General features: G+C 37.6%; 1 protein-coding gene across 2 annotated transcripts in view; it reads right to left on the reverse strand.

Moving 5' to 3' along the window:
* Nucleotides 1–1147: 1147 nt before the first annotated feature.
* Nucleotides 1148–20553, reverse strand: part of LOC100894102 (fibroblast growth factor 18) — a 43283-nt gene continuing 23877 nt past the window's right edge. For both annotated transcript variants that reach the window (XM_030985467.1, XM_030985466.1), the window contains exons 4-5: nucleotides 9425–9531; nucleotides 1148–4891 (exon numbers count right to left, since the gene is read on the reverse strand). In XM_030985467.1, coding sequence (XP_030841327.1) covers nucleotides 4559–4891; nucleotides 9425–9531 — 440 coding nt within the window. In that variant the 3' untranslated portion in view covers nucleotides 1148–4558. The remainder of the gene's footprint in view (nucleotides 4892–9424; nucleotides 9532–20553) is intronic.

Here is a 20553-nt window from a genome sequence, read left to right on the forward strand (position 1 = left end):
TGGTCTTCACTGATTTCGAGGCAACAATATACAATCAATCAGCGTAAATCATCCACACGCACGCACACACAGTCACCCACAGACGCATTTAGCTTGAACACATAAAGCTACGCACACTTAACAACAGAGTCTACACACTCAAATAGTATAGGTTTCACCTTTTTTAATCGAATCAAAGCACCTTCGTTTAAATTCCTTCTGAAAGTTACTAGTTATCAGTTCTTTATACGGCCCAGATATCGCACCTATCAACTCGATACAAGGATTCTTGCATTGTCTTAATAACCATGTACTTGTATTTTTTTCCTGGTGTGAAGATATAAATAATCAGTTTTTTGTATATATACCTTTCTCCACGAACCAGTTTGAAAATATAAGATGACAGAGACAAATTAAGGGAAGAATGACTGTCACAGAAAATGGGCGTCTAGAGAGAGAGAGAGAGAGAGAGAGAGAGAGAGAGAGAGAGAGAGAAAGTGGGTTTGGGGGAGCGGGGGGGGGGGGCGGGAAGAAAGAAGAGAGAGAAAATTGGGTTGGTGTCTTGGAGATAACAAATATGAAAAGAAACATTTCAGGAAAGGGAGGTTATAGAGGAATACAAATATAGAATAAGAACATCGAGAGCTTCATTTAGGAAAGAAATAATAATCTAAAACGGGGGTTTTGTAAAGACAAGAGCAATAAGAAGAATAAAGGAGAAATTATGAAATGAAGACGAAGGGAAGAAAAGAAAACTAAAAGCATACACGACATTGAGCTAGAAATGCGATACAACTTCATTTGTTGCGAGTCTTGGTCCCATATTGCATAACACACGAGAAAAACACATTGTGCAACAGCTATAACTCAAGTACAGTTCATACATCAAATATTTCTCCGTCTTCAAGTCATACTTGTTATTAGAGAAGTGATGTTTGATTATTTCAAATCAAACCGACAATGATTGAACATGTTGCATTGATATTCCATATTGTGGACACGTACCACCATTTGACAACTTTGCAACACATGATATAAAAGAATTCATTGTAATGCGCGAATTTATGTTGATAAACCATGTTGATAAAGATGTGTAATGTGCATATTAACTTGCATTACATCCTCATGACCCAATACAGTAAAATAAAATCGTATATTCCTGATAACAAAGGAAATAACATAACTATATCGTCAATGTAAAGAAAACGTACTTTGATGCCACACCTTTGAGTGGTTATATAGCTGTAGTACATGAAGAAATTATTTGTGTTCAATCTTATGTATAATTATATTTTCATCGAGAAACAGTGCGGTTGATGCGTAATTTTACCACGATTGTCAAACACTTTAGAGTTTCATACCGTGTCGAAAATTATACGGGCAGCTAATTTTTCATGCAATGCATTTCAACACGAGGCCAGCTCATATAACATCCCTCAGAAAATATAGTGTGAGATATATGCGAAGTGACCTTTCTACGTGGCCTCATCTTTTTTTTCACTAGAGAATTGAAAATCTATGTTATAAAATACATATCCACATATTATTATTGGAGTGCAACTAAACTGTTTCTCATGTGCGAAGTTCACGCGACTATAGAATTATTGTATTATTTTTCTTGAAATAACCCAAAAGCGTTTTTAATAACGCTTGGGTGCATCAAAACAAATTTGAAATAATTTTCAATTTAACCACTTATATTTGCATGTTTATATTCCTAGAACCTTGAAATCTATTTCAAAAATACAATTTTCAGCATATTGGCAGTGATAGCTTTGTCATACGGTTTTAAATTATTCTTAACTTTCCAGATAACTTTATATGGTCTGAACTATATATATTTCATTTTGTGTTCTATGACAAAAACGTTTAAACCAATCAATTAATTCATCTATAATTTTCATTAATTATTTACAGGAGGTTACAAGGTATATTACCACATCGTCATATACATTCTTGACCATTAAAATATTATGCAAATATAGAGGATATTTCTGTTTTTGTATTCTAGCAAGTACAGGTTAAAAAACTAATTTCAAGTGGCAACCTATTAACAGCATAGGGCACATATAACCGGTTATCAGGTAATGGTGTGTAACAGATTCAAATAACATGGATAAACAATTTCTGTCCGACTTAGGTTGGGTTCGATTTTCAATGCTGGCCTAGTGCATCATGTACAGTTAAGAATACATATTTTTGACTGGTAATTAAATCCCGCTACAAACGAATTAAAAATATGTCTCGTCTATTGATTTCAATACGAACAACTTTTAAGCTGATTTTATCATCATTCAATGCTGCCACAAAACTGTTCACATCCCAGAAGTAATTTATCTATCCATAAATAATGGCATTTTTATCATTCTGATTATTTGGAACTAATATCCAAAAAGTGTGCTGCATGTTTTATTTCATAAAGAACGGCTTCATATATTTCACTGCAGGTGTGAGGAGATAGTGGGGCATCTTGAATGTGATAGCTCAAGGGATGGTGCTCGCTAAATTAAGGGAGTTTTTCGTCTAAATATATGATGGGATCTCCTTGCGGGGTCAGCTTTCGCCTCTGAATTTCCGCAACTAGCATCCAAGCCCGGATGTGCCCGTGGCCATGGAATGCACCTCATGGGTTGACCCCTTCCCCCTTCCCCCTTCATCTTCAATCATGAACTCTTCAAAAAGATGGGTTAATAATTATTTGCGATACTAATAATCATCAGATTAAAGTTCTGTTAGTGGGGCATATTTACTTCGATATGAATATTGGCGAATCAGTTCTAAACGAAAATGTTAAGGAAAATTCAAATGAAATGGCATTGGAAAAGATAAGATATATTGATGATTCAAGGTTATTATCTATTATGCTGAGTATGAACCATATTGACTGAAACGGTGACACTAATTACAACGTAAAATGTAAGCAGTGGTATGCAGTGAAAAGGGAGGAACTGGATGGATCTATTCAAAAATTCATACACTTAAACAAGATATATATCGAGATATTCTTTCCTTTTCCAATAAATAACTACTTCACGTTTTTTGGTGCCCACTTGCAAAATACATTTTGAAAAACAACGTATTTATGAATTTAACAGTCTAATCAATCTTTTATTTTCAGTGTTTCTTTGTGTTGTGGGACTCGTTGACTCCACAAAAGGGAATTCGAATGAACGGGGACAGCGATTTGAGCTTTTGAATATGAGTGCAACAAACACTTTCCAAGGATTAAACCCGTAAGGTAAAAAATTACTCAGCATAATAATAAAAAGTCGTCGTTGAATATGAGTAATCATCATCTATCAAGCAGTGCTTATCAAATCTCACTTTTAAACAGAGAACAATCCATGAATACAATTTGGTTATGAACTACAAAGCTGTTTGCCCTTTCGCATGACTGATAGATTGACATTGATATAGAGATCCAACAGTTATTGTACCAGTACACAGCAATAACAAAATTAATTCGTTGACATGTCAGCTTTTTTCATATGCACTAGTTGTGAAAATAGTCGTATGAGTATTGTATCGCCATGAACGATTTCTTGCCGAACGCTAATTGAAATTAAATTGCTTATTGATTACCTGGATAACTAAAACCTGTATAAAATCTCTTAACTCCACATTTACTGGACAATATAAAACTCTCACGATTCCATTCGCATGGATTTTGTTTCGATCCACCAGTGAATATGTTTTTTTACAAGTGGATAATTACGCAGGTGCACTGACGCCACTGGATACAAACTCGATATAAAAGTCGTACCCATATTTCAATAAAGGTGAGGTAACGTAAACCAGATAAATTTTTATACTAATACTTTCATCTAGGTATACCGTAAAAACACATAAATCGTCTTGACAGAAAAATAAATGATATGGCAGGAAAAGCAGCTAATTGATGAAATCGGCTAATATAGTCACGTGATTGGTCATACTTTACGCCATTGGTTTAACAAGCAAGGATGCTCGATCACGTGACTGTTTTCAAACCAGCTGCCGTCAGTCACTTGTTGCTCGCTTCTGCGGAATAACGTCATTTAATTTGCACGGAAGATTTCATGTAACAATATATACAAATACTCGAATCTCAATTAAATGCAGAAGCGACAGGTGTGACATACACAATGTGCAGTTCACTAGATGCTTGATTCCCTCTGACTTAGACGCGAGGTACAGTCCGCGAAACCGCTCAGGGCGAAGTCGAGTTTACGCGAGACTTTCAGGAAGATGGAAGATGTCATTTGAGCGACTGGAAACGCGTCTAACGTAGCGACGTTGCTCCACCAATCAGAGTAACCGTTTAACCAGTTGTAGTGAATCGTGGCATTGGTGCAACTCAAGCATAATAAATAAATATTCATAGAAAACACTTCTTTGAAGTCGTTTTGGTACAATATTAAATAAGAAATAATATAAATTACAAATCTTCATATAAAAATACTGTTAATAGTCAGCAATACATGGAACTGTACATCCTTTTCTTTTGCACAGAGTCTGCTGGTTTTCCTCTTGTCCATCGTGGAGTCCTTTGATGGCGTGCTCTCCTAACGGTTTCCACAAGTCAGTCTAGAAGCAATCATCACCTACGACCCTGATCTGAATTTCTTCTCCTCCCGCCTTCACTCGTGCCATCCTGGATGGCTTTATGGAGTTCGTTTAAGACGACGTCGCCTAACATGTGGAAGGCTTCCTCGTTGAGCCTGATGTCGTCGTCGACCGGCATGAACAAGAACTGCGACGACCTGGTGTCCAGTTTGGCCTTGGACGCCTTTTTCGAGTCACCGTTGCCTTTGAAGGCTAATACCCATGAGGGGTTCTGAACTGATACGAATCCGTCATATCTCGAAAACACTGCGAGGGATTGCCGAAATACACAACTTGTCCCCCCATCCTTTAGTCTCCTGTGTAAAGTCTGCAGATTGAAACAAAGGCGAAAAAAGAGACAAAATTAGAAACAATGAAATATAACTACCAATAAATCGTATTATATCACTATAGATTGATAAAAAATAAACACTTTGTACGTAACTTGCCATTACATGTTTTCGCCAACGCAAGTTAGAATAGGATTCATACAAAGTTACTCACAATGTGTAATGAAATTCATGAAATTAATTGAGTTGTTCCAACTGCATAGCAATTCCAAACCACTATAGTTCCTAGAAAGGGAAGTCTCTAAAAAATCTGTATGCTTTCCAAATCATGGCCGGAAAGACAATCTTGTGAGAATTTATCCGGCGGTTTTTGTGGTACACGTTATCAATATGCTCCTCCGGCAATACTACTTTCTAACTATTGAAATATGAATATTTCTAAAAATTATAATATTGAGCATATGTTCTAACCAATTGTTGTAACCTATATGACACTTTGTTTTACTCCTTGGGGCACGTTCTTTCACTACCAGGGGAGAGGGTCTCAGGGGAAAATATTATTCTACGCCCAAAAGTCCAACACTAATCGAACTCCTAACTTTAACCTTTGAATAACACTAAACTTCACCCTAACCATTACCTAAACTACATTTCGACACGAACCTAGATCTATGACGAAATGAAACACCCGGGGAGCAATTGTCTCCAGAGCAAATGTTGGAGCACACTGGGGTGGCGCCGAACTAATAATATCCTACTTGGCAACCACCATAAATAGATAATGTTTCTGGGAGGCTCGGAGAATTACCCTTGCCCCCTACCTGTTGATGAATGTTCAGATGCAACAATCATGTCATAGGGCTTTGTATCGTCCCAATGGAGGATGCATGACTGCAGCGTTACTGTACCTATGTGTCAAAAATAGCCTCAGGGTTCGGTGGGCCTATAGTCTTCCTCATTCCTCTACAACATCCTACAAACATCACCCTTGCACACATCAAGCATATGATGACTACAATGCCCCACCGCGACCCCCTAACCAACCAACTCGGGGCGAAAAACATGGGGGGATCTCTCATTTGACCCGTATTCATAAGACTTCCGGCGAGGCCTGTTTAGTAGTTCTTTGTCTACACCTCCCAATGAAGCATTCAAAATAGGTGTTTTCCAAACCCTGCCATTTTTCTTATTATGTACTTGGGACTGCGTATGCAAATTGGCGGTATAGATTTTGTCGGGGAGGGAGAACCACAGATCCCTCTCTTAGCGTTCATGTCACGAAAGGGACTGCTGAGAGGGTTTTGACCTTGGGTTTGTCCCGCTTCTGACTCCGAGAGGTATTAGATTTTCTCCCCGCAGGGGAAAACGGAGGATGTCGTTTTTTCTGCTCTTCGTTAGCCACCGACTTATAGAACAGTTCTCTCCTATACTAGGGGAATAATCTCATCTTTGCTATAACTGATCTGGAACCCACTTTAAACTTTAAGTACGATGTATGCAAATTATGATAAAATTTGTAGCAATTGATTAAACTTATTACATACATCTGAATCTGCGTGTTCATCAAAACAAAAGTTGCGGTTTTCTTTTAAATTTCCGGCATCCATTGAGGAAATACTACTGATCAAAACCAAACGAAATCATCACGTGTAGTCCTTCGTTGCTGTATTGCTATGTCAAAAGTATGTGCCGAAGGTGATGACACACTTACCTTTATTTAAACCCAACAAATAAACATTTAATATATTTGAACAACACGCTATATATAAACCTATTAATGCAAAAAGCTATTATAATGTAATCAATTATTAGTCTCTCTCGATGCAGGGTACAAGCTGCCATTGAACAAATTGACTCGGCTCATTTCTGTGATCGAACTGCTACACATGACATAGTATTGTTTGTGTACAAGGTCCTGATTTTCCCTCTTGGTTTTCTTTCATTTTTTCCGCCATGAGTACTGCTTTTAATTCGGGTCAACCTGAGACACTCAGGGTGAAGTGTCTACAGGGTTCACCGTGCCAGTGAACGTTAGTTGAAGTTCGCAAAGCTTTTGTAAGTGCTGCGTTTGTTCAATAATCGCTCGAGGACGACCGTAAGCATACAACTGAACAGGTATAATTTTAAAGCAATAAGTATTCAAAATGATATATCCTTCCATTCATTGTATTTTTCTAACCTTTGGCCAATTGTTTGTCATTCTTTTACAGAGAGTTTGGTTTGTTGAAGGTTTTTCTAATCATAAAAAAAAAATCATGAAATTGTGTTGTCAGGGATATTTGATATTTAAAGATGAGTCCCTTCATAGGAATTTACTCTGTAGAAAGCAGTTTTATGTTGGCAATGAGTACCACACTGAACTGTTATTAATAATCATAAAAGCAGGAGCAATATTGATAATAATAATAATAATTATCTTTGTAACAATCATATCTTTATGGGTTAAATAATTTGGTGAATTTGGTGAATAAATTCTACACAAAGTCATATGCACATTTGCAGTCCGATATATATCAAAACAGATAATCTAAATATACAGTTTGACAAAATCATATGCTATTTTGTAATTTTCCGTAGAGTAATATTTGGTTCGAGGGTTTCATTCAAATTAATGTTTGTATTATAAGAGACAAGCAGCTGAAACGGTGAACTTTTCTGTCACATTAATTTACTTAGAGACCCAATGTAGTGAAAATATTTGCGTTTATCTCACTGGACCTTCTTTTGGAAGATGTAAGATTTCATAATAATTATGAACTTGTGAAAATCACAAAAGAGAAAAAATCTCAACCCAGTCACCCCTGTAGCAAATATAAGATAAACATGTACAATCCATATTGGTTTTTACCAGGAATTATACACATGAAAGTGCTCAGTCAAACGAAGTAAATATATGTGTATTCTTCGATATCGTCACAAAGCCTATGGTCACTATTAGAAGAACGAAATTGTATTTCTCTTTCCATAGGACCTTTGTTTTCTCCTTTGTTTTGAAGGCGGAGGAGGGGAGGGGTATAGTAGGGCGAAGGCCATTGCTAACCACAACGACGTCTTTATCATACTATAAAAACAAACAACTTTAAACTTAGCGATTGGTATGGAATAAGATGACAATAAGTATCTCGGATGACGGGCTAAGTTCATGGGCACAATCATCGTCATATATAATAATATTGGTATAAAAGATTAATAAAGTCTTCCCATACATTCAAGCGTTTGCGTTGTCTTTAGGATGCCAGCTAGTGATGATAATCAGCGAACATTGATAAGTTTGTTTCGTAGGAAGGTTGAATGAGACATCGATAGGTATAACTTATTGCCAGCTTGTTTTCCACCTTGTGTGATAGTTCATATGACGTCGAAATGGGCTTTTATTAGTTTTGTGAGGATGGTACCCGACTTTGGGCTCTGAATGGCATTTAAAAACGGTTTATGGACTAGATATGAATGGTTTTAGATTTATTATCATGACATAGCTTAGTGGTGTTGAAAACAGCCATGAACCTTATTATAACTTCGGATTTCCGGTTCTTTGTGCCAATTCTTTCCAACTTTCAGCAAATTAGGCCCCGCGATGCACTCCCTTGTATCACATTCAGCCGAATGAACGATGATTAATGAATGATGCTCATGGCATAGTCAGTATGTCAGTTAGTATCGGGGAAGTGGTGACAGGTTTTTCTTTACATCATATCATATCTATATTCTCCCTTTAATATAAATTGGCAGTGTTTACCGAAGACCTACATCTTGGCATTATGTACCATAGCACTGCCGAACTGTTTTGTGAGCGGGGAACACAAGTACCTTTCTATTTGCTCAGTACACACATTCAAACAGCTACAGTTTACTCTACACAGTGATGGCTATGGGGCAATAGGGAAATTCGCCAGACCGTGCTAAAAGAAAAAGGGCCATGTTTAAAACCCTTTTGTTGTGAAACATGACTCTATCGGCTCAAAATTCACCCTACTCTAAGGTGCCCTGTAGAAGATGAACTTTGTAGCTAGTTCTGATGATGGGTCTACATGTACTGACCTGCCATTCGTGTTTAACCCTTCAGAGGGGGTGCAAAAAGTTTTGAATTCGATCTCCTTTTCGTGAAACGGAGTGGAATAAGTATACCACAAGTAGCAGGAGAACAAGTTATATGCTCATGTTTAAAAGCATGTTCCCTAAGTATGCAAGGCTAACTTGATGAATATACTTGCGACCACATTTCGCAGTGTACTACATTAACATCCCAATCACCCATTATCATACAAACCTAAACTACCATGACTACTACAATAATCTTTGAGAGCCTGTCTTGTTTTACTGATTCAGCATGTGATCAAAGTGTCTTAAATTTCGAACAACTTTTTTTGTTGAATTTATTGTGTCCAACACTAACTGTAAAACACTAAACACTGTCTATGTAGTCCAACAACGGTTAAAAAATAAAATAAAGCGAGGCCTAAACCAAATTTAAGTTGTTTTAAACATTTAAGACACGTTGATCTTCATTATGAACGTCATCTACGTCATGGATTTAGAGGGAACAAATGGAGAAAATAAAAAGATCAACTTACCTTTGATATTAATTCTCCCTTGCCGTTGACGCATAAATAGTTTTTTGATTTATTTCCTTGTATTAATACACTGCTGTCGAAGTCTGTCGTTGTTATTAGTAATTGTGCTGTAGGGGAAATAGAAACGAAACAAAAATAAGTTAATCAAATTAAAATATATTAAAACAACAACAACAAGTTAATCAAGTACCAACATGAAGAAGATTTTTCTAGTAGTCAATGTATTCTTTCTCTATTCCTGCATTTTTAAAGTGGTCCAAAATGAAACTTAAAATGTTCTCAAGTTACAATCTTTTATGGTGTTATAACCGAGGTCACAAATGCATTAAGCATCACACATTTATAATTATATTTTGTGAAATAACACTAGCAGTATTAACAAATTCTTTGAATTACTATTGGCATGGTTTGCAGTAGCATTAACCTTCAAATGACAATTAACAAATTATTAAATTAGTAGTCGCGATCAAAAAAAAAAAAGTTAAAAAAGGGACTGTAGATATAGTTAACAGTCATCTGTTTCTGACATTAACATTAATTCTTCATATCCCTGGCTTCTTGAAATCTTTCCCGAAACATATTTTCTCTCGACCCCCGTCACCCCCCTCTCTCTCTCTCTCTCTCTCTCTTTCCTTTCTTTATTCGTCTTGTAGTTCGCCTCTGTTTGTTCACTTTCTCCCCCCTCGCTTTTCACTTTCCTTCAAAATGTTTCTTCCATTCATCCTCCACTCTCCGAGAGTTAGACTACAAACCACATCAGACACCACCGGCCCCCACCGGCCCCCACATGTCCCCCACTCCCTTAGGTGTCGCCTTCCAATGTTAACAAACCCCTCCTGCAAAATGACCGTGTATATTCATCCTTTCGTGCCTTCTTAAAAACCCCACCACCATACACCCCAACGACCGGTACCAACACTCCACATCAAGTCTCATCATAGGACCGAGTCCCTTGGTGACTCACGACGTACTTTTAGGCGGCTACACCATCAAAACTAGTTTCCTCTTTTTATTCCCCTTTTCACACACTTTCTCTGCCTCTCTCTCCCTCTTCCGTTCTCTTTTCCCCCTTCCTAGCTCTTACTCGCGGAGCTTCATCTAGCTCATGTCATACAATCTCCTAATTAATTTAATCAACACCATTTGGCGGCATCCTAAGTTTAAAGTTCAATAATTCATTCCCTGTACGGCGCGTCAAGACTCTCTAACGCCCGTACATCGCCGGGTTAATGCGCAGACAACTTTACAGAAGGGATTTTACTCTCACTTTTTCCCCTTAACTTCTGCCTTTTCTCCGAAGAAATGGGGATTTAGCTCTTTTCTTGCTCGAACAGGAGACCCGAGTACTTAGAGCCAATATACTCGGGATCTTTAGCCGTTGAACTAATTCTCCACCAATAGCTCGGGGATGGAATTTCACTGGCTTTTGTCGCAATATCGTGACTTAGTTGCAAAGCACCAGGGCTTCATGGAGAATAATTCTCGTTGCCCGCAGGTCATTTACTCAGGCCAGTCACTTTTGCAGTTCAAAGGCGAAAATGAGAACAAATTCCATGCTGACTTTTTTTACCCACTTTTTGGCAAGCTACAAAGCTCTGTTGCTGTACGCTTTCATAAACGCACAGGTTCAAAGAAGTTCGCGATACAGCAATTTTAAAAGGTGTTCATCAACTCAACGAGATTTTGGAACAGATTAATTGGGCCTACTAATAAACAGCTTCTTGAAGCTAAATTCTTTAAGATTTGAGATCAAAATATTTCCCTAATTTCGCAGCTTCTTACATCTTCATTCTCCCGAAGTCAAAACTATTTTGACTAAATGTTCATGTTAATATAAAGAACTGCTATCGTTCTTCATGAACCGATGACCGATAGTGGTAAAAAATACTGGGTACCCATATTCAAATGCTCCCAGGTTAAAATCATTCTTTTTTATTATTCGAAGTCCCATCTGACACCCCTAACGCCATTTTTGATGCCCTTATTTCAGTCATCCTGTGTCACACCAATAATTTGGGAAACACATTCATGTGTGTGATTGATTTCATGCACAATATGGTTGAACAAACATCGTTTAGTGGTGGTATTGATACCGGGGCTCCCTCGACGGGTACCCAACAGGTCCCCAATTCATCCAGGTGGTGTGGGAAGGACGTCGGGAGCGGAAGACAGGGGTGCAGTTTTCGACACCTCTACCACAAAAGACACCGCTCAGCTCCAACGGTGGAACCAAAATTCGCAGTAAGCAACAGTTCATTTTTGTATTATTATTATCGAGGCATCAACGCTGCTAAAATTGGATCGACCCCCCCCCCCACATCGACGTTTAAGGACAAGGAACGTGAAAAGCAAAGGGTCGTTGTTCTGAACGCTAACAAAATTATACCACTGACATTTCTCTAGAAAGAGCGGTTAAGAGAAACTCAGATCTGTCTCAGAAAAAACATGAAGGATGCAAAGGTCTATGCGAAGATATTTTTATATTCATTCCGACAAATGTGAACCCTCCTCCCAAAAGAAAAAACCTTTCCGCAAATTCTAAAATCAAAATCGAGATCGCATCACGAGATTCTACAGTGTAAAGAGTCATCAAATCAATGTCTTGTTACCCTCAACTTGATGTTCTAGATTCTTGCCCTGTCCTTGTCAAAATATTGGGATTCTTTCAATTTACAGATTCTTCAGCCTGAAAAAATCCACCAGTCATAATTTTCACGCTTTGACTTCGGAACGCCTTGCGTGGAGGCTAGAGGCATGTGAATTTAGCGGTTGTTGTTTACATTACGTAATCTGCTGTGACCTGAAACAAGGACACTCATCAAAGTTGATTTACGCTCAGCAGATAGCTACAAGTCAGTCGCGTGGCACTGGGAAAGACATTAACCCCACATTATCACCCCCGGGAGACCGGGCACGTGAGCGGTATACCGTCAGATGTGGCGTGGAAACCTACCCAATAGTCTTTGTTTTAAAGACCCTTAAGGGTTGAACTGCACCGCAGACGTTGTGATTGTACGCAAGGTTATGCGCTGACCACATTATGCATCTAGGAAACCCTACTAGAATAGTGTTGATTGGCTAATCAATCAAAAGGTATTGTAAAAAACATTTTATTTTCACGGTGTGGCTGGATTTTAACTGATCTTATTCTAGAGGTTTCTGGAAATACGCTACGCATCGCGGTACTTAGAGATCGTAATTCATTTAGTACTCGCGTGGACTCTACCGCAATCGTGAGATATTTATAATGCATGTAGCTACAAAATGTGATTTGCCACCCCACTTGTGTGTTGACGTATATGCGATCGAATACTAGACCGTAAACGACCAAATAATGTCGAATCTGAGGAATTAAAAGACCTTGCGATCAAGAGAATCCCTACTATTCATTGACACATATATGTTCACTGCTTCTGTCACGTGACACAAAAACATCCACGTGACACTTAACGTTGATCCACTTGAGGGCGAAAAGATACGATCAAGTAATTTGCTTCGTAATGAGTTGCCGCCACTTGCGGAACATAGTTTCAACAATGTGTCAAATTTTAATCCAAGTCAGTAATCGGCACGTCGATTTTTTTTTCTTTGCCGCTTCCAGGCTTAGGCTCGTTACTTCCACTCGATGTTAAGATAAACCAGTTTTTAAAAATACTTCTTTATCGCAATTCCCGATCACGGCTTCATGGGAAAACTCTCTCACGCTTGTGAACACCTTGCGTGCCGCATGAAATATGGCCGTCTGATGTATGCGATTCGAATGAATAGAAAGACTAAAATAACCCTATACCTGGCTGTATTGTGAACTATGAGGTAAGGAGAGATAATATACTCTGTTCTAAATTTTGCTGCACGTCGTTCACTTGGAGGTGTTTCATGCAACGCAATCAAGAATCAATGTAAACAAGTTATTTGAGAACAATAAATATATCATTTGTATGGATTCGGATGTTTTGAAATCTTCTGAAAGTTCTTTTCTGCAGATAAATTGAATATGCCTGTACGACCCGGGACATATAAAGTTAAATTTTGTTTCTTAACTTTTTTGTTTGCCTTTCTACCGCACTACTATCCTACAAATAATATGAACCATAATATATATATAGCAGTTCATAATTATCTCCATAAAATCTCGTGTTTCTATTCTCGACAATGTGGGCCTAACTATAAGACACTTTGAGAGAACGGGATTTTCATAAAACTGCACAATAAAGGGATATCGTTAATTTGGCAAAATTAAACAATCGATCATATTTCATTATTGTACGAAGTCTATTCCCTAATGTATACAGGCGACTATAAGCTACATCATCGTGCAAGCTACATCATCGTGCGTGCTGCATGGGCCTACACGTTTGGCTACAGGCTGTGTCCGCATCGGGATGGACGTCGTAGGAGAATTCCCTGGAGGAAATTTGAACCGTGCTGCAATTGCTTAATATACATCTTGAGGAATTAACGTATACGTTGCAGAGGGGCATATGTTATCAAATTAGATACAGGTAGTTGTCAAACTATCAAATCACGTCGTCATGGATCAACATCAAGACTTGGTTTGAATATAACATGTAACCGCATATTTGTATTTGTACAGATAAATACAAATATCTGTTTCCTGACTTCAGTCACGAGACCAACACCAGACCGACAAGAGACCGGGCAAAGTATTACAGTAGCCCTAATGACAAATAATATGTCGGTTTAGAGATGTGGAGTCAGTTGGGCAATGTGCCTGAAGTTTTAGATATTTTCTCTTATATGGAGCCTCCATTTATATATAATGTGATGTGTTAAAAACAAATTCGTTCATATAACGATTTCAGCTATATATTTAATATATAATGCACAGTTTTCTTTAAACAATGCAAAACTGAACGCTTTCTATAATCGATTCCATCGAAATATACAAGGAACGAAGTTTGCACGTTCTGCTCATTTAGAAAGATTTGCATCACGAGTTGCTCTTCTGAAACGCTCGACACAAGGTGACAATGAGACAGGAAGAGAAAGATATAAACACTTTAAGCTACTCGAAGATCATTAGTATTCAGACAAGTCCTTTCTCTCTGGCACGTTTGAGAGCTAAACAAATCAAAACCTGGCGCTCTAGGCTTTTTTCAAACAAATTCGAATCCCACAAACAGTGCCACACACCAACATCGAAGGCAGATTTGAAAACAAGGGCTGTTCATATTTGTTTACTCTTTCCCATTTGGTATTGTATTTTTGTATTTCTAGTATCTTTAGGTGTGCAGGAATTTTTTAAATATGCAATCAAAATAAAATACATTGAATATACAAATTTTTTCACTCGGGGCAAATCGCTTCCTACTACATAAACTTTTTAAAAATCATTCACACAATTAATTATGCACGCTTTACAGGTATAATTTTCATCAGTATCAGCACGTTTGAGACAACTTCTTAACCGACGAAAAAAAGTTGTGACTCTTTTATTCAATTATATTATCACAATTTGTCGTTCCTTTGAGAGAGCGGCAGGCTACGGTCGTCGCCTGACATGATTGTGTAGGGGGTCATTATAACGTATGTACGCGTATTTATCGAACCCCACAGTTTTGACATGAGGAAAGTTTTCGTTATTAAGGTTGGTGGAGAGTACAAAGAGTACAACAGACGTTCAGAAAGTCTTGTTAAATGACTCGCAAAACACCGTCTTTACCGCACAAAGGACGACAAATTTATCCAGATTTGGCCACACCGAACCAACAAAGGAAGTGCATTAGCATTAGTGGGTCGAGAGTTTTTGAGTGTGTGGTCTTATTGGCGTGTTTCACATGCTGTTTAGCAAAGTTTGAAGACATCGGTCTGACCAATAGTAATACAAAAGCTTGTGACGACGATATACCCAGCCTCTAAAGGGGACACTGACTCTACAGAAAAACACATTTTCCTTGCATTGTGTGTAATAGACAAAGTAAACCTCATCCAGTCATCCCTGGAGAAAAAAACTGCAGATTATTTATCCGCTCCGCAGAATCCAAGCTGCCACATGTATAGAAATACGAGTAAAGAAACTCTTGTGACTTCTGAATTCTTTATTGTGAGTTTGAGAGTAATAATGAGCCTTTAATTTCCCTGAATACACCCGTTGTGTCGCAACGACCCTTTCAAAGCTGACTTTTGAATGGGAATCTGTTACTAAAACACGTCCAGATCATTTTGGAGTGTTATTTAAGACGCCTTAGTGTGCTTATAGTCTTGTTGAATAGATGGGACTTTAGACTAGGGATTTAGATCAAGGTACACAGAATTTCGATTTACGAATAGTCACTCGCAGCTTCGCAGGGCTCGATGAAAACGAGAGTTTATTTGAATGGAACTAACACACGACTTGAAAACAAGTAGTTACAACTTCATTATCCTCTTGTCAGCATTAAGCAGGCGACTAGAATTCAATGCACTGAATGCATTTTGCTACTCATGGGCCCCGTTGCATAAACCTTACCATTGATGGTAACTTTGCCATCAATACCATGGAAACCTTAATTTTGATTGGCTGTTGCGTACTGTTACCATGGTAGTTGCCAATGATGGCAAAGTTACCATCAATGGTAAGTTTTTATGCAACAGGGTCCAGGTGTGTATTTTTCGTATAGTGAAACAAAATTTGTATTATTATATTTTTTAATGATACTCGGGAGACTGTTCTCTCCCAAAAGCAATTGTACACATTTTAGAGAAGATACAATGTATAAGAAGTAAAATCTCTTATTCCGTTCCAATGCTACATATAAAAGGAAAAGGAAAAGGGAAAGGGAAAGAAACCAATAAAGGCAAAAAGGCAAATTTTGCCAAAAGTGCGATGAATGCAGCAATGCTAGGTGCTGATAATGAAAAAAACATCACCACTTCGATGTATATTTGCACTTCTTTTGGGGCCTCTACAAATCGGAAATAAACAAACACCATCCAGTGGTGAAAACACTCACATGCTCGGTAGCTTAATATGCTGTAAATATGTGACAACCAAATCGGGATCAAACGGGTTCCAGCAAAGATCGTTGGAGGATAAAATTAATATTGAGGGGGAAATGGAGGTGGAGGGGAAAAATAGGGTATCAGAATGTAAAAGAGGTAAACTGTCTTGAATTATATAGAGAAGTAATAGGAATCAAAACTGGAGGTGGGATAACAATCGTATGAATCTGCTGATTGATATTGTTATGAATAACGTTTGCTTAGGAAGTTGGGTACAAAATAAGGAGGGCATGAGGGCACGTATGTGTATGTGGGTGTGGGTGTGTGTGTGTGCGTGTGACAGATAGAGAGAGACATATAAAAAAAAACGATAACGTGGGTCATAACCAAATAAATAGTGAGTTAAAACAGCCGAAGAAGTAACGATCGATCGATCTATACTATTACTATTATACATTAACCTGTTTGTTTCTTTTCTTTCGCTATAAATACATAACTCGAATACAACGGCAGGTGTCGTATATGGCAAATATCATGCATCCACAACTTCGAGTCTGTGAACTCCAGGTCAATATCGTTACAAGAACAAAAACCAATCGCGACTATTTATTTTCCCTCTCGTCTCGCTTTGTTACATTGATATACAAATCTCTATGGGTGCGGTATGCACCCAATTTTCTGTAACAATAACGTGGACTTTGTGAAACTATTCCAGAAATGCATTTGAATTTTCTGATTTGGAAAAAAAAAATCTCAACTTGTATTGTCCAATGTTATTAAAGATAGAGATTTCAACGCTTACCCTTATTAGAATGAAGAAGTGATGTGTTCGGACTCAATATGTGACGATTGGCGGATGTGCATATAAATGCAGGTAATTCCAAAATTGAGGAAGAGAATTCTGTCGATTTGAAGATATTATTTGCTTATACATGAAGATGTTAACGACTAAACAACCGCAATAATGTATCATATATGGATCTCTGTTGGACATCAATATTATTTGTGTCTTAATTTTGTCATAATATGTTATACAATGGACATAAATGAGGTATTTTTTTATAAGCCGTCTGTCCTTTATATTGTTGCAGAAATATCTGCTTTCCATGCTGATAAATACATCTTCACAGAAGAATAAATGAACACCGGATCCCGTTTATACCCCCTTCTATTCATTATCCCATGTAAATCTGATCAAAGTTGTTACTTCGCTGTAGCAGTCCTTTCTTCTTTCTTGTTTTGTCAATAATGCAGACAGTTTTTCTGCTCGTGTGGTGCGTGCGGGGACCAACACAAAACAGGCATTCGGATCGTTTTGGGTAAAAATGGTCTTCTTTTGTTGGCGGCTTGCAAAAACCGCCTGGGTTTTATTGTCCGCTTCTCCTTTTATCTCCATTGCCAATGGTTAATATAATTTCTTTTGATAGCAACCTCAATTCGACCCATGTGCCTCATTCTGCCATAGTTTGTCACCGAAGAATCGCCTCCTAGCGCTACAAACCCCATCCCACAGGCGCTATATGATGAGATTCCATTATTCCATTTTTTTCCATTTCTCAATATAAATTCACAAGCACAAATTTTGCGAGCAATCGTTTAAGGCTTATATATAAATCGACCTGCTTGCTATATCGATGTAATTTAGCTGAATAAAGTAATGTCGACGTGGAATTGTTTTCTTCGTCCAGTGGCTGTAGGATTTGGGTTGGCTAACCGCGAAGGAATTGATGCAGAAATTTTCAATAAAGCCCGCGAAAAGCGAGTAGTTTTCACCCCCAGGGTTCTACACTGCGAGGTCTTGTGTACAATAATATGCTCCAGCTCAGTAGCATTGCATTAAATATCAAGACAAACTTGATACTTTGTAGAAGAACTTTTACGTGCATTGACAAATGCTGTTACAGTTTTCAATTCTATTATAAATACAGTATAATAAATATCAATTGTGACTTATCAGCGAATAATGTAATTGGCAATATCATTATTAGTAGATTAAATAGCACGAGGTCCCTTGAAGGAAATAAATAGTGTAAGCTGACAATATGATGTATATCTTATTTATAATAATTCATAATTATGTCATAACAAGTGCCAGTGTAGCGTTTTTCATATCCATCTCGCAATTCGTGCAAACGTCTAAATGTGTTTTAAATGCTGCAAATAATATGCGAGCTCCTGTATATTGCACGTTTTCTAGGACATCAGTACAAAAGCAATAAACGATTTAGAGATTGGAAATTTGATTAGATGAATATATTTAGTTTAATTTGAGGGAAGTTGACCAATGTCCTTCAAATTAATGACATTAAAAATAACTAGTGCGGAAACAATTAAAGATGTGAAAAGTATCTTAGGTTCACCCTCAAGCTGTAATCTACAAGGACGAAATGAACGAATTATATACCCATAATCTAAAAATATTTGTGTTTCCTATAACAAGTTAATTTAATTTCAGATTACAATCTTCAACATCCTAAACGAAAGAGGAGACAAGAAAGGTAAAGTATATTCAGATTGAATGCAATGTACAGTGACATCTTCACCTTTTCCTCACCTCAAATCAAAGGCATTCTTCTTTATTTCTCCTTTTTCACCCAGACTCTCTTTCCCATCCATATACGTTAACAAGAGAAGTGGTTAAGTGTATGAGAATACATGGGGCATGTTAAAGAATCACATCTATCAATTTACATCGAGAGACATATCTCATTCTGCCAATACACTCCGGAAATTGCGATTGAAGAAAAGTAGAGCTGAACTTAAGATTTAAAGGGGTTGTCGCAATAAATGAAGTCGGGTGATAAGAGGAGATTTGGGAAAACTTTGATCTCTCTCTAGATAAAAAATACAGTCCCGTCTTGTATTAATAACGAATAATCTCTCACGGGACTCATTGAAAATAAGATGGTGTAACTCTCCATCTATTCATATATTCATGAAAACTCAACAATCTTCCTATTTTTGAAAGGAGAATGGGTGATCACCTAAGGCTTTTAAAACACGAAATCGTTACATTCACTCACAATGGCTCCAGACAAAGTCTTGTTAAATACGTATCACGAATTCATTTAGTGCCGCATGAAATAAGACTCATGCCCCGCTGACATGATTTGGTAACCCCCATTAAGAAGAACATAACGATCCTACCATCCCTTTGTTATTTGTACCATTCACACTGTGCACAAGTGACTAAATACAGTCTGCATTCAACATAGACATTTTTTACTGTCATGTTGGAATGTTTGGTGTTGACAAGGCAATGAAAGCATATTACTAATGACCTAACTGGGCATGTCCATTAGAACTTTCATGATAATACAGTATCATGATGATAATCTCAACAGCAACGTTTATATCACTTTGTGTCATATACGGAGGATAATCACAGTTAAAGTTATTAAACTACTACGATTTTTGTTTGAACTTATGGCCCACCCACCTGTAATGCTTGTCTGTACCTTTAACTGCCCTAGGAACAACCATTTTGACGCTAAAACCATTTTGTGTCGCCATTACAGCTTGTTTGTGACAGAAAAGCAGAAAGATGAGTGATTACCCATCGAACAGACAGGTGCTCTTTGCAATACTCGATAAATAGGCATAGATAGATATTCTTCCTTTCAAAAGCGACATGCCTCTTTTTTTGCCCTCACTATTCGCCAAATTGCAAAAGTACGGAATTCCGACATTATGTAGCATTTTGTGTTGTACTGTTGCACTTTTCGAAGAGGTAAACCCGGGGAAACATTAACTTATAATGGCCAGGTTCGGTTTCGCGTGTTTTTATTCACATCACGATCGATGAAAAACATATTATTGAGGATTGGGAACGACGCGTAGGTTTGGTGTAGTCTTTTCAAAACACTGCATGTCAATCTAGTTTAATAGCACTCTTGAAGGTAATACCAACCATTTATCGAGACAGAGTGTTTCTCTATCTTGGACTGTGTGATGATGTGTACATAATTTGAGTAGAATTTTCAGGAAAATAGATCACGATTGACGTGGGATGAGCTTCTAGGAATCTATCTCTTATATTACATTGTGAGGCTTCAGTTATGTCTCATGGCAAACCTCTTCATTTTATATTTCAGATAATGATTAAGGTGTCTTTAAAGAGAAGGCTGAGCTCTGGGAAGAGGTGAAAAATAATTTGTGAGTGTTATAATTGTATTATGCAAGTGTGG

This window comes from Strongylocentrotus purpuratus, unplaced genomic scaffold (assembly GCF_000002235.5).
Source record: "Strongylocentrotus purpuratus isolate Spur 01 unplaced genomic scaffold, Spur_5.0 spur5_scaffold_15, whole genome shotgun sequence".
In the NCBI taxonomy this organism is placed as follows: Eukaryota; Metazoa; Echinodermata; class Echinoidea; order Camarodonta; family Strongylocentrotidae; genus Strongylocentrotus; species Strongylocentrotus purpuratus.